A 14962-nucleotide genomic window follows, 5' to 3' on the forward strand; every position below is an offset into this window, starting at 1 on the left:
CACAGCTTTGGCAAGTGCCAACAATGGCAGACTGTTGCACCCCCTTCCAGTCGTTACACCCGCCCCCTCCCTTCTCCCTTCTCCCTTTTCCACCAATTTCCCGCCCTTTGCGCAGTCAAGCGCACATTCCATTCAGCTGACCCCGGAACCTGCCTCACCCCAAGTATATTTATGGATGGAACAAAAATAGGGAAATGCATAGCTTACAGCGCTTTTTTCGGTGCGTAAGGCGGCATTTTTGGCATATTTTTTGCACACATTTTCCCCACTTGCAATGGACCCCCTTTTGGAGCCATGTTGCAACAAGGCAGTTAGTGGGCATACGACTCATTCGATTGCCTCGCTGCTCGTTTTTTGCCTCTGACTTTTGCAGTCGCATTCCAGCTTTGCACTTTAAAACCTTTTCCGGCTTTTATCAGCGAATCGAGTGGGTGGCCGTGGTAGTTTTACGTAGAGATAGGTATAAAGCGATTTTCTCCCACCAACCGTGCCCTAAAAACAAATGTCCCGAAAAACGGCGGATTTCGATCTGGATTTCAGCCTCGAATGTTGCCAATAGTTAAGCTATTAGTATCTGATTTCCTATCAGGGCATTGTGTCCCGAACATCCTTAATGTATGAAACCAGCAATCTTGTTCCTCCAGGTACCTACGAAAGAGCCTAAGACAATAGGGAGTCTCCCTGCCGCAGTTTCCTTTGTGCGCCTATGGGCTCTCATTGTTCCTTGCAACTACCCGCACCCGGGACATATAGCTCCGTCTGGTTTTCGTTCGCCTTGCAGTATATCTAGCACATCAGCTTGTTTTCGCACTTCGCCGTCTGTCTGGCTGCCTATGGGGCCGAAACATCTGCCGTTTTCGTTGCAGTTTGTTTTCGTTGTAGTCTCACCGCAACCGCGCCATGTGTCAGGAGCAGGATGGTGCAAAAAAAAGAAGGACCGTGTAACTAGACCGCCATTTTGGGTTGCTCTCGTTCCCTATCTGGAACTCCGAATGGGAACTGCTCCATTAAGACATGATCTTTGGTGATAGCAATCATTTCAAAGGACATTTTCAGGAGTCTAACATCAACATCAACATCTAGTCCTAATCCATTCATTGATTTTCTCTTAACTTGATGAGTTCTCTTTGTGGCTCTCTTACTTGCTTGTTGCATGCTTCGGGCAGGTGATTGCTCTCCATGGCACTCTTGCACGGCAACTCCCCCGCTTCCTTTACCGCAACTTCGCGCTCGGCTGCTCTCTCGCGTTTGCCGAAGCCTGCCGAACCAAGCCGAGCATTCGGGCATGGTAGCGAATAAAAGGAAGTGCCGAAGACGCGCCGCTTCAGTCCTTCGAAGAACGCCGCGCTGAAAACATCCTTCCCTTGGAAGGTCCTCTGTGAACTTAGTGATATACTTCACCCAGTGTTGCGAGCGAACTTTCCGTGGACCAAAAGTGAAAAGCACAGCTAAGCCAAGCAACAAGGATTAAGCCCGAGGCGACGCCAGGAATAATTGTAGCATTGTTTGCCAGCGCCTTTTTATAAGGTGTTTGACTGTCACGGCGCCGGAAAGTCGAGGAGAAGCGCTTGTGTGCCGGCATGCGTGCCAGTTATTTGCATAAATTGCCCATCTAACTCGAGTCCTTTTTTGTGTGCGGTGTGAATGAAAGATTGCCAAACATTCCCGGACCCAAAAAAAAACCAAGTTTCGCGTGACCATTTAAATTGCCCTGCAACAATGGCAGGCTCAAACGTTTTGTGGCCAATACTCTTGGCCGTGGTGGTGCTCCAGATATCCGTGGCATCCGTGAGTGGAGCGGCCAGTGGTGGGGTAGTCCTCAGCGATGTGAACAACATGTTGCGCGACGCCAAGGTGGTGACCCCGGAGAAGAGCGTTCTGCACTCAAAACAGGAAACGGAAGCGCCGGAATCCAGCGTGGAGCTGCTCCGCTTCGTCGACGATGACGAGGATAGCGAGGACATCAGCTCCATTGAACGGCAGGACGGCAGGACCATGGAGAGCAAAAAAATGGCCGATCAGGTGCGCCTGCTGACCAAGCAGCTCAACGCCCTGATGCTGCGGCGCCGCGAGGATTACGAGATGTTGGAGCACAATCTGCGCAAATCCCTGCGGCTCACCACCAATGCGAACAGCGAGGACGCCGACATGCGCAGCGAACTGAACCAACTCAGGTAAGCTGGCCAGGCTTAGCCCACCTGCCCTAAATCGAATTTGAATTTTTAATTTGCGACGCGCAGTCACAGACCCGCTCCATTGGTCAATGTCTCGCGCTGGCAATTTGTGGGCCTCGAAACTTGGGGCTAACTTTCCCGCAGTCACGTAGAACTTGTCGCCCAACTTTGGCCCACAAATTGATGGCCCTCTAAAGCGGGCAACAGTTTCGAACAGGGGGGAAATATAGCATTCTCAATTGACAGTCTAGTTTAGATGGCGTATTTAATCCATGAACATGAAGTTGGACAAGTGACAAGGCTCTTATTATTTTTAATTATTGTCTTCTTCATACCTCTCTCTTTAAGATAGTAATTAAAACACTTACTATTACTTTAAAAGGGTAAATTAGATTCGTTAGATCGTTAGCGTTTCCGAGGCTTCAAAGTATTTATATTTCTACCCATTTTCAAACCCATTTTCAAACACTTCCGTATTCCTATGTAAAATGCTTTGATTTTTAGTTTGGAATTCGCGCTATCTAGAGCGATATCTAGCTATCTAGCTATCTAGCACTCCCTTACTTCAGTAATGGGTATCCGACAGTCGTCACACTCCATTCCAGCGTTCTCTCATGTTATCATTGCTTTTCCATCTTCCCTTGACAAGGCTTGCAATAATTTGCGACTGTTGTGATAGAGAAAAGTTCAGTACAGTTTTTCTACCAATTTTGCGACTCCTTCAACTTTTTCATTCGAGGCCAGTGCAATGAAGAAGCGAATTCCTATGCGGCACATGATTGTGCTCCACTAATTCAGACAAATATGTGATGGGGAAACGCTGGCAGCGGCTGGATAAGACATCTAATCAGAGCCAAGACACGAGCCAGTGGCCCAGCCCAAGTTTGCGTAGCATTCGTGATTTGTTCTGTTGTCATTGTCATGGGCTGACTAATAATGATTGTCTCATCGAGCTGAACGCACACATATATCAGTTTCACCACCACCCACTGCCCACCGCCCACTGCCCACTGCCAGAAGGATACCATCTTCTGTGGCAGCGTAAAAAATACACATACGTAAAAATGGCACACTCTTAATTTACTGAACAAATAGCCAAGGTTAGTCCGTTGTTGTTGCTGTTGCTGTCGTGGACATCGTAAACTTTGTCAGTGACACCGTAAATAATTCAGCACACGCTCGTGTTTATACACTCCATATACATATGAGGAGTGTGTTTAGCAGTAGGGACTTGTCCGTGGAGGACGAGATGGAGCTCCCAACTGCCAACTCCCAAGGCAAACGCCAGTCAAACGTCATGTCAGTTGTGGTTTATGTGATCCACTATCTCCGCCGCCCACACCGACCAAGCCAACCACAGTACCTTCGACCGACATTCACGCCCACCTAACGCCCACTGCCCGCCCACTTTCCGCCCACCTGGATCAGCTTTAGCCTCCGCTCAGTCGGACAACATCATTATCTGATTGAGCAGAATGGCGTGTTGGGCAGGTCCACTCCGTTGATTTGATAACAAGATTCGCTTCCAAAAGTTACACCGCGGCGTCCAATTTGGTAATTAAACTGGAAAAAAAAGTAGGAAAATCCAGATGCGAACACCATCAGACGTCATCAAATCAGGTCCGATGAAGTTCGGCATCTGCAGTGTTCATGTTGCGTTTTCAATTTGCTCGCTTGTCATTGACAGCATTTTCAATTTTCCGTTGAATGACAGTCAGTTTTTTGTGTCGGAAAAAGCTGTACGGCAGCCAAGCGAAAAATTGCCAGGCGAAAAGGGAAATTCGGTTGGTTTGGCATTACTACAAAAGTTGCCAATGGGCAGGGCTAGAAATCGTTACTTTTTTTAAAGCTCGTAATGCAAGTTGTTCAGCCCCGTGCTAGAAAACACATTTTTATTCGACGAGTATTTGCCATACCAAATGTTTGGATATACATGTTTACTTTGTACTTTCGGTAGTCCTGGGTCAGTTACGGCTTTTGATGCCCCAAACTTTTGCCCCGCCCGCCCTGTTTTAATTAAATATTTAAGTAATTGTATGGAAAACGGAGAGCCAAACAAATCCATAACTTTTCATAGTCTGTCTGGTTGGGACCACAGAAACTTTTGCAAGCCATAAAATTAACAATAAACGCCCACGCACAGTGCAACAATTTGAAATATTACGCATACGCAGGCTGGCATGCATAAAAAACCTAACCGAATGTGATGTATATGTACAATTTTTGGAGCAGTAGTCAGGAGAAGTAGAACACAACTTTTCTTTGGACCACTTTATTTTTGTCTTGTTGCCGGTTGGGTTTTTCTTTATGAAAATTTCATGTAGCTCTGCTCTTTTGACAGTGAAAAATAAAAGAACAGCGCCAGCTGCTCTGCTCGGCTCGGCTGCCTCTCGAAAAACAAAACTTTTTACCTACGCCCCGAATTTGTTCAGCTTCTTGCGGCTGTGCTTCCGTTTCCGTTTCCGCTTCCTTCCAACTGACTACTTTAATTGTCTGAAATGCCACAAAAATGCGTTTCGTTCGGTCTTGGTCCTCATTGTGCTCTTATTTTTGGTATCTGCCAACTGCCACAAGTGCTACAACATTTTCATTTTCATTTCGTTCTCGTTCTCAGCATTTAAGCAACGTTTTCACCCAGCACTTGTTGTATGCGGTCTGGTCGCACTTGATTTTTTATTTTGTATGTTTTCCGGTTTTCCAAAGTTTGCCAACGCCATTTGTGAATTTCTGTCCGCATGATTTCTGTGTTTCCCGTTTGCCGACAATGTTCCGGGCTGCTGAAATAATCTCGCACAGCTTAATTTAAATGGTCAATGGAACTTTAGCGGTAGCGAGGTGGGGCTAGAGCATGATTGAGTGCAGGTCGAAATCCCATTAGTGGACCGCACGCCAGCCGCATTGGCAATTAAGTTAGCCGACAGCCCGAAAATGTCAATTTAAATTAGATTTCCCGACCCCCGACCCGATGCGACCAGAGTGTAGCAATTAAAGCGTTACCTGTTCCCTGCTAATTAGAAACTTATTAATTTCCTCCATTCCAGAGAGGAGCTGGCCGCGCTGCGCTCCTCGCAGAGTGGCAACAAGGAGCGCTTGACCGTCGAGTGGCTGCAGCAGACGATCTCCGAGATCCGCAAGCAGCTGGTGGATCTGCAAAGGACGGCGGGCAACGTGGCCCGGGATGCGCAGCAGCGCAGCTCCACCTTCGAGGATCTGGCCACCATCCGCAGTGACTACGAGCAGCTCAAGTTGGATCTGGCCGCCCAGCGGGAGCGCCAGCAGCAGACGGAGGTCTACGTCCAGGAACTCCGCGAGGAGATGGTCCAGCAGGAGCAGGACTTCCAGCACGCCCTCGTCAAGCTGCAGCAGAGGACTCGCAAGGACGCCACTTCCGCCAGCGTGGAGGTGGAGAGCGGTAGCCAGGAAGCCAACCAGGAGGTGAGTACCGGCTTTATGCTAATCATCAGATAAGCACGCGAGGGCCAAGGTAAAACAGTCAGGCACTGGCAAAAAAAACTAGAGAAACAAATTAGCAGCGGCAAACAGTTGAAAGCTAAAATATTCAATAGGAACATTTCCACTCATCGTTGATTGCGTGTGTGTTGTCACTGAAATTGGTAGGAATTACTAATTAAAGAAGGCGCAAAGCATCGCGCTGCTTCTGCCAGTGTATCTTTTTATGAGCCCCGAAAGAAAGCCGCTGGTTTGTTTTGTTTCTCCTTTAAGTGCGTCCCATAAAGCGGCCACCAACGTGGCGGGCCATTATCTGGCCGTTTTATGCCTTACTTTATACGCCAAGCCCTCCGCCAGGTGAAGAGCGGCAAAGGTTGTGGCAGATGGAGGTGGGCGGTGGGCGGTGGGCGTGGGCGGCACGATGTGCTAACGAGGGGGTACAAAATCGCAATTCGCCTTTTGCCCCGCCGTTTTAACGGCCCGCCACACACACACACGCACACACATGTTGGCCAAATTACTCATACGCACCGCAGGACGTTGTCGTATTTAATATTTAATGCCAGACTCGACCGTCCCTGACAGCCACTTAGGCCTCACGTTCAATGCCTTAATGTCCTGGCCCTCCGGCGACTCGTAAAGAGATTGCCGCAAATGATGGAGCCATGATCAGTGGCATCCTTTCGTCAAAATCCCAGCATACTTACCAGGGCTCTCGTGTCGGGCTTACAGTGAATGATGTTGAGTTCTGGAAATCGGATCTGCATATGAAGGACTAGGACCTGGACTCCGACTCGTATGCTACCACATCCCAAGTGCCGGGTGGGCAGGACCCGACACCCTTCCGCCTTCTTAATTATAATTAATGTCAATAAAGAGCTTGCTGCAGCAGCAACCTCAACAATGGAGTGAAAACAAAGGCAGCTGGCGAGGGGCAGCCATGGCGATGGAAAGGCAGCCAGGTAACAAGCTCCAGGTTGCTTCATTAAAAGGATTATGCGTCAGACCGCTCCAATATGAGAATGCGGCAGCGTCGTTCGACCATCAACGAAATATGTCAGTGGGGCCCTAAAACTGGTTTGGCAGCCACCTGTTTTGATCTGGTTACTGGTTGCTGTTCGCTGGCTGCCGTTCCTCCAGCGTTGTTCAGTCGTTTCGCTCCTCTTTGAAGTTTGGCTTAAGCGAAATTTGCTTGCTTAGAAGCAGATTGTGTACACTTCTTGCCAGGGAGTTCACTTGCTTGGCTGGAAATTGTATATGTGCTGCGCCCGACCACAAAGCTGAGAAATTTCGACGAGCTGACGCAATTACTTGCGAGTCTCAAAGGGCGAAATAGAAATTTAAGAATATTTGGGGGAATTCAGAGGAAAAATACAACGTTTCGACTTCGGGCTGTGGCTTTGGCTAAAAATAAAAACGCGAAGCAAATATTCAAGCACAAGAGTCGCTAGGAATATGTGTATCCTTTAAATATGAACTAGAGAAGCTCAGGGATAATTTCAATTAATTCAGAGGTCCATAAGGCTTCAGTAATTCAAACCGCTTCCCCTGAGATCAATTCACCATGGTCAACCTCCACTTCACGCAGGTCCAATATACCCTTGAGACTCCTTAAGTACAAGGAGGGGATTAAGTGCTCAGCCAAGCAGCTTAAGCGGCTTTCGCCGGACCTTGGCGCACACGCATCACATACTGTTATCCATATATCCTCGCATCCCAGCATGTTGATACATATATGTTTATATATAGCAAAGCATTAATGGGCAGGCCGTTGCCGAAATATAAAGCGAAATTGCTGAAAATTGCAAAACAAAAGCAGGAAATCACCTTTTAATCGCCCCGAGTCAAGGAGAGGCGGGGGATTGCTATTCAATGGCCAGCTGCTTTTGGGAACTGGCTTAGGCCGACTTCTTGACTTGATGGACAGGCCGCGCAGGAGGAGCAGGCCTTTGTCTCTCGACTTGCCAAGTTTTGGCAGTCAGCAGCAGGAGTTGGAGCTGTCCACTGGTAGATGGAGCTGCGGCAGATGCTCTCGAGTGCTCCGATAATCAGTTTCCCTGCCACCTGCCACCTGCCTTGCTGCCCCAACGCGCCACTTCGCCACAATTTGATCCTTTTCATTACTTTTTTCACTCTGTCTCGCTGGTTTCTTTCCCACCAAAAAAAAAAAACAAAACAAAAAACAAAGCCGGCGGTATGGGGGCGCTTTTTGACCAAGAAACCAGTTCCTGAACTTTCTCATCACAAAAACCAAAAGCAATTTTTGAAAATTGTTATTATAGAAGCGCAGCAAAGCAGAAATTAGGTTAAATTAGAACAAAGAGCAGAAAGCAGATAACAAAGGCCAGGCAGCCAAAATGAAAGGGGCAGATGGAAAAAGGCAACCATCTCAAGGATAACCAGCAGCAAAATAAATACAGATACAAACAATAAAACTGCACAGGTGGCAGCCACGAAAAAGTAATACCAAAAAATAGACAATAATTTCCTTTCTCTGTGTGTGTATGTGTGTGTGTGCTTGCGTGAGTGGATGGTTGAATTTAATCAAATTTCCTTTATTTGATTAGCCCGCAAAAATGTACAAAGCCAAAGCAAAGTTATGCAAAAACCGAAAAAACCTTGGGGTATTAAACGAAAACCAGAGACAGTGAATTCACAAAAATTGCTGGCGGAAATGCTAAAATTAAAAATAATAAATAAAAATGGTGCACAAGTAGGTAAAAGTTACCATGGAGATACTATTCCTCCTCTACGAATTGGAGAGCATTTTTTGGCTTTTCTCTTGGCAGCTTAAGCTTTAATGTTGAGATTTCAGATTTCAGATTTGTTATTTTCATATATAGCCATAATAACTCACCCGAACAAACACTAATTTAATGCACCTTGATAAATTAGCCCGAATAACCTTGATTTAATGGGCATATCTACACTTTGCTTTATGTATTTATTTCCCTGCTCAGTTGTGATAACACTTGAACCAAAAACATCTGCCGGTGACAAGGGAAAAGCCAAATATAATTTGCCAACTCTAATTGCAAGCAGTCGGCAGATTGATGCCCCCTGATATAAAACCGAATACTTATATGCATATACATACGCGTATACAATACATATGTGCTGGCCCGTTCTGTGTAACAAATCGCTTTGATGAATGCTGTCACTTGCAACAGTTGGGCCTGATATTCGAGCCGAAAGAGGGAAAAGCACAAATGTTTATCATTGGTTATTGATGCTACCATATCTTGAGCCGGGGTTCCGGGACGGGGGCGTAGAGTATTGTACATATGAGGGACTGGCTGTTAAATTAGCAAGGCAAACAAATGCCAGGCACACAACGGTAGCCAGAAAACGAAGGAATCGAGGAGCAGGAGCAGGAGCTATGGCAGCAGCCCCAAGGCAAACTGACACGGAGAATCCGGTTTCAGATATCTTTGTACGTCTGTATGTCTACATGTCTGTTTTCATACCCCCACCCCGCCAAACTCCCCGCAGTGCCTGCCATTTTTACCTTATTTATGTTGATATTTGTTTTGCCTTTGTTTCATGTTACGTACCACCATCTCTCCACTGGCAATTTGTTTGATTGTTGTCGAACTGGTTTCTACCCTTTGTATCGGCAGAATACACTGCTCAGGAGTCAAGTTGTCGTTATTGAAACAATTGTCCTTTCCTTAGATTTCCAGCTTTTTCGTGGAAATTAAATACGCTTTTGAAGCATATTTGTGGGCTACACTTTAGTTTCAAATTATGCACACGCCTGCCACATTTCGGCCTGAGGATCAGGTTGACGTTGACTTTGAGGTCCCGACAACGAGCGTTTTTGGCCCCCCCAAATGCGCATTAACTTAATGGCATTTTGTGGCGCCCAACGACGACTCAGCCAGCCCTACTTCTCCTATCATCCAGTAAGCGCAACTTTTTCAAGCATCGCACAAAAGTCCTATTAAATTTTTACGACAATGCGCCGTGGAGAAGCCCGGCAACTGAACAGGAGCAGATTTTTTCTCTTTTCCCTATGCTCCATGCTCCATGCCCCATGCCCCATGCCCCATGCGCCATGCTGCATCCCCAAAACCCCGTTCCCATTTTCCAGCCCCATCCTTGCTGGAATTGCTGTCGCGCTAATAGCAAATCCTTGTTAGCTTTCACTTAAGTACAACATGTAAAATGTTCACTTTTAATCCATGGAGCAGAACGGCCAGCCCAAAAATTAATTAGTTCCCTGCTCCTGATGCTTCCGATGTTAATGTTCCCGCTCTGATCCTTTTGTTTATGACTTTGCACGGAAAACACTTGAAATATTTATGCTTCAATTTCGATTTCAATTAACGCGGCCACTGGCCATTGAACGGAAAAAAAAAAAAATTCACTTGTCTCCATGGCGGGAAATTTGAGCCACATAAATCACATTTAATTATACCGTTGATGGGCGAAATTTATATGCCAGTGCTGGCACCTTTCCGCCTTTGGAATATATATGTATATTCACCACAATAGCAAACACGTTTGCCCGAATATATATTGAGGATTTCTCCGTTTTGATGGCCACTTCCCCGTCTCGGCCAGAGTTCATATAAAACGCGAACGTGTCGTATTAGCCGCGTTCGTGACCTTTCGCATAAAACAACGCCAAGGCTGAGCCACCGCCACCCACTCGACCGCCCACCGCCCACCGACCAACCACCCACTGCACCAGCGAAACGTGCGTGAAGGAAAAGCAAACAAAGGAGCGAAGGAAAAGCGGGAAAAGCGGGAAAAGCACTGGCTGCGGCACCAATGAAAACATTTTCACAGCGGCCCAAAGTGTTCGATGCCGATGAGGCACAAACGCAACTTTTGCATAAATATTCATGAATGTTTTCCATATTTTCGGTGCTTTTTTGTTGGCTTTTTTTCGCAAAGAATAATTGAATTCGTTGCGGAAAATGGTCAAAAACTTCGGAGAATATAATGCGCTATCGACTCTTTGGAAGTAAGTCAAATTGTGAATCGATTTAGGGGTTTCTAGAAATAACAAAATCTTTGAAATCGACTTACGATTTTCCTTTTCGCTTAGCATTGTTTTGCATTCTCCTAATTGGAAAATGTAGAACATTCAAGGTTGACTAATTGGGATTAGAATGAAAAAGAAAAGTACAATTTACCATTCAAAGGCGTTCAAGAAAAGGGCATAATTGCTTTTATTTTTATGCTGTTGGCCCCCTTTTTTGATCATCCTATACATCATGGTATCCTTGCGCATCCATCTCATTGAATTCATTAGCAGGACACTTTCTGCCGCTTTTCGTCCCCGGCAGCATCCTTTATTAGTCAATTACCCAGGACATTTCTATGACAGATGGCCACGAACATAAATGAAAGGATACCCTGGGGTGGCAGATACGTAGAATAGATCCTGCGGCGGTGGGGCACACTCATTCACGGCACCGGCTGAATGTGACCCAAATGGCATTACCTTGGTTTACAGCTGCTCGCTGCTGTCACTCAGCAAAATTATTTCTATGCATATTGTATGTTTGTGGAAATTTATGCAGCTTTTACCACCGAGAGCCAGGAGATGCACGGTGGGGCTATGGATACGGATGGGGTTGGGCATGCGGATGTGGATGTGGATGTGGATGTGGATGCAAATCCACCCACGCCACGCGGCACCAAGCAGCTCCGGGGATTTACACGCTTTTGGGCAAAAGCTGCAGCTTGAGCTGCCTGCGTAGCTGCAGCTGACATTATTGTGGCACGCTCCGCCTGCCTGGTTATGAAATGCATTTATAATAAATGGATTTAGCATTCAATTCCCGGCACATAATCCCAGCCAGCGCAGCAACAATAGAATCTCAGCCAGCTTACCAGCTTTCCCCACGAATCATCCTTATCATGGCTTTTCCTTATACTGCGGAATGTAATGAAAAGTGGGTGGTGCTGGGGTCAGCTTTCGCCAAGAGGAGTCTCACTTTTGATGCCTTGACTTGCAATTTTTCATTTGACGCAACCTAAAACTTGGGATGCTTACTTAACATTTCTTACAACAAAGATATTCAACTTTTTTGAGTGCATAAGCTATCCTACATATTTGTTTATGTAATAAGTTTCTATTGTTACCTTATGTTCCTTTCAGGCCACTCAACTTGAATCCACGGCTGATCACAAACGCCGCCATTGCCGTTTCCAGAGCGAGCAGATCCACCAGCTGCAACTGGCCCAGAGGAACCTGCGCCGCCAGGTGAACGGCTTGCGGTTCCATCACATCGACGAGCGGGTCCGTAGCATCGAGGTGGAGCAGCACAGGATCGCCAATGCCAACTTCAACCTGAGCAGCCAGATCGCTTCGCTGGACAAGCTGCACACCTCGATGCTGGAGCTGCTGGAGGATGTGGAGGGCCTGCAGACCAAGATGGACAAGAGCATCCCGGAGCTGCGGCACGAGATCTCCAAGCTGGAGTTCGCCAATGCCCAGATCACGTCGGAGCAGAGCCTGATCAGGGAGGAGGGCACCAATGCGGCGCGATCCTTGCAAGCCATGGCTGTGAGCGTGAGTGTCCTGCAGGAGGAGCGCGAAGGGATGCGGAAGTTGTCTGCGAACGTGGATCAGCTGAGAACCAATGTGGACCGATTGCAGTCGTTGGTCAATGATGAGTTGAAGAATAAGGTGAGTGATGACTAGATTTGTAGCTCCTTGTATCTAGTGGTCAATTTGAAAGACTTACTCTTTATTAAATCATAAAACTTTTGAAGCCTAATTTAAGTTCTTTAAGACTGGCCCTGGCTAACCGAGATTTCCAATTATTCCCGGTCTCTCACACAGCTCACCCACCTGAACAAGCCCCACAAGCGACCGCATCATCAGAATCTCCAGCCACAGACGCCGCAGGATGATACCCCCATTGACTCCGTCCTGGCCGAAACGCTGGTCAGCGAGCTGGAGAACGTGGAGACCCAGTACGAGGCCATCATCAACAAGCTGCCGCACGACTGCAGCGAGGTGCACACCCAAACTGACGGACTGCATCTGATTGCGCCCGCCGGCCAACGGCATCCGCTGATGACGCACTGCACCGCCGATGGTTGGACGACGGTGCAAAGGCGATTCGATGGCAGTGCCGACTTCAACCGCTCGTGGGCGGACTATGCCCAAGGATTTGGTGCGCCTGGCGGAGAGTTCTGGATTGGCAACGAGCAGCTGCATCACCTGACCCTGGACAACTGCAGCCGGCTGCAGGTGCAAATGCAGGACATTTACGACAACGTTTGGGTGGCCGAGTACAAGCGGTTCTACATATCCTCGCGTGCCGACGGCTATCGGCTGCACATTGCCGAGTACTCTGGAAACGCATCGGATGCACTGAACTACCAACAGGGCATGCAGTTCTCGGCCATCGATGACGATCGGGACATCTCGCAGACGCACTGTGCTGCTAACTATGAGGGTGGCTGGTGGTTCTCTCATTGCCAGCACGCCAATCTCAATGGGCGATACAATCTGGGCCTGACTTGGTTCGATGCCGCTCGCAACGAATGGATAGCGGTCAAGTCAAGCCGGATGCTGGTCAAGCGCCTGCCCGCCGTTGAGTGCCAGGCGATTGCCAGTGCTAGTGGCAGTGCCAGTGGCAGTGCCAGTGGCGCCTTTGCTTCCGTTTCCGTTTCCGGTTCGCCTGCTGATGCTGCGCCGTCGAGCGGTGCAACAACAACAGCAACAGCAGCGCCGGCGACGGCAACGACGCCGAAAACCAACAACATTGTGGTCCAGTTCGTGGCCGCCGGGCAGGCGTAAGTGAGCTGATCCCGCCGTTAAACCGAGGGGATGAAAACCGCTACAGTGAACCACCAGAGCCATGCCTACTATAGTTGGGAGTCCACTGTTTGTCTGTGGGAGTTGGATCTAAGAGATCGTTAGATAAGTGTATAAAATAAAGGGAAAAACGAGTGTCGAAGGCCCCTCCCCCACTCCGCCCACCCCGTTGTAAATACTCAGCGCATAAGTTGTAGCATTAATCTTTCAAATGGAGCTTACTCTGGCCTTAGAGTACACTAGGCGTATGCGTAATTTAGTTGGCAGCTGCCAGCCTCGTTTCACCCGTATAAATATTCAATTCTTTGGTCTTTCAAGAAGATCTCATAGAGGCTTAAGTTCCGCGGTAGCAAAAGAAAAACTAAAGCGGGAGCAAAAGAGACGGAGAGATGGTTAGAGAGAGACAGAGAGAGAGAGAGCATATCAGTTTAGTGAGTGCAGAGTTAATGTCTAGATATAATCGTCCTGTCCCGAAAACTAAAACACAAACTTAACTAGTTGTAACATGTAAGAGGCCTAATCTCGATTAGGCTCATCTCAGACAAATAATAAATATACAAAAAGGAGCGCGAGGAAGAGAACTTTCTAGCCTAAGTCACCATATCAGTCATATGAAGTATACAATTCTTAGTTTAGCGTTGGTAAATGTACTTGTAATTGTTGTACAATATAATAGGGTATACGCATCCGTTTTCCTGCTTACTAAATAGCTGCTTCAGTCCAAAACCAAACGATTTCCCTAAACCAACCCATGGAGTCGCATGCCAAAGAGATCAAGTCAGAAATAGAAACAGATCATATGCAAGTTTTTACGAACTCAAGAAACTGAATACTATTTTCTGCAGTTTTGCATATACCAAAAATAAATAAAACGAACAAATGAAGTGAGCGAAGGGCAAAAACCATGAGAGCTAATAATGCATTTAGCCAGTAAGTTATGAACTATATTATGTATACATTAATTTTATGTCCAGTAAGTTAAGCTAACTAAAAAAGAAAAAACAGAAAGCTTGGCCCTTAGACCGGCGTATTTTACAATAAATGGATTGATGTGAAAAGAAAAACCCGAACGGATAAGGCAATCTTTTTAATGGACTTTCGGGGGATGTTCAAGAAAATCCATGTTTAATTAATTACAAGTGCCAGACCAAACTAAATCAAGAAGACTTTAAATTGCACGATTTCCCGGATTTCCCCCTGGCAGCCCCAGATAGTATGCACTAGTTATTCCACTTCCATTCACACGAACACATATGTATCCACACATACATATATAGTTATATATGTTTTTATATGTGGATAGCCGGCGGAGAATGGAGATATATTTCAATTGAAAGATGTTCGCACCCGGAGTGCAAATGGAATAGTTATCGTTCTATTTCGTTTCATTTCGTTTCCACCAACTGCGAGAGCTGGGGGCCATTTATCAGCACGTGAAAAGTTGCCAACTGCCAGCGAAGAACTTTAATAATGCAAAACTCAAACATTTTTCATCATCTCGTTATATTGAGACCTCTTCGAGGGGGCGTGGCTGTGCCTCCCCCTGACACGA

At 46.9% G+C, this 14962-nt stretch overlaps 1 protein-coding gene across 1 annotated transcript; it reads left to right on the forward strand.

The window, feature by feature from the left end:
* The first annotated feature begins 1313 nt into the window (after positions 1–1313).
* On the forward strand, positions 1314–14480 carry LOC6546645 (protein scabrous). Its single transcript, XM_001975818.3, has 4 exons — positions 1314–2174; positions 5216–5609; positions 11740–12270; positions 12427–14480. The coding sequence occupies exons 1-4, from the start codon at positions 1645–1647 to the stop codon at positions 13390–13392; spliced, it is 2421 nt and encodes an 806-aa protein (XP_001975854.1). The 5' UTR covers positions 1314–1644; the 3' UTR covers positions 13393–14480.
* The last annotated feature ends 482 nt before the right edge of the window (positions 14481–14962 follow it).

Source organism: Drosophila erecta, unplaced genomic scaffold (assembly GCF_003286155.1).
Source record: "Drosophila erecta strain 14021-0224.00,06,07 unplaced genomic scaffold, DereRS2 tig00000092-arrow-pilon, whole genome shotgun sequence".
NCBI lineage: Eukaryota > Metazoa > Arthropoda > Insecta > Diptera > Drosophilidae > Drosophila > Drosophila erecta.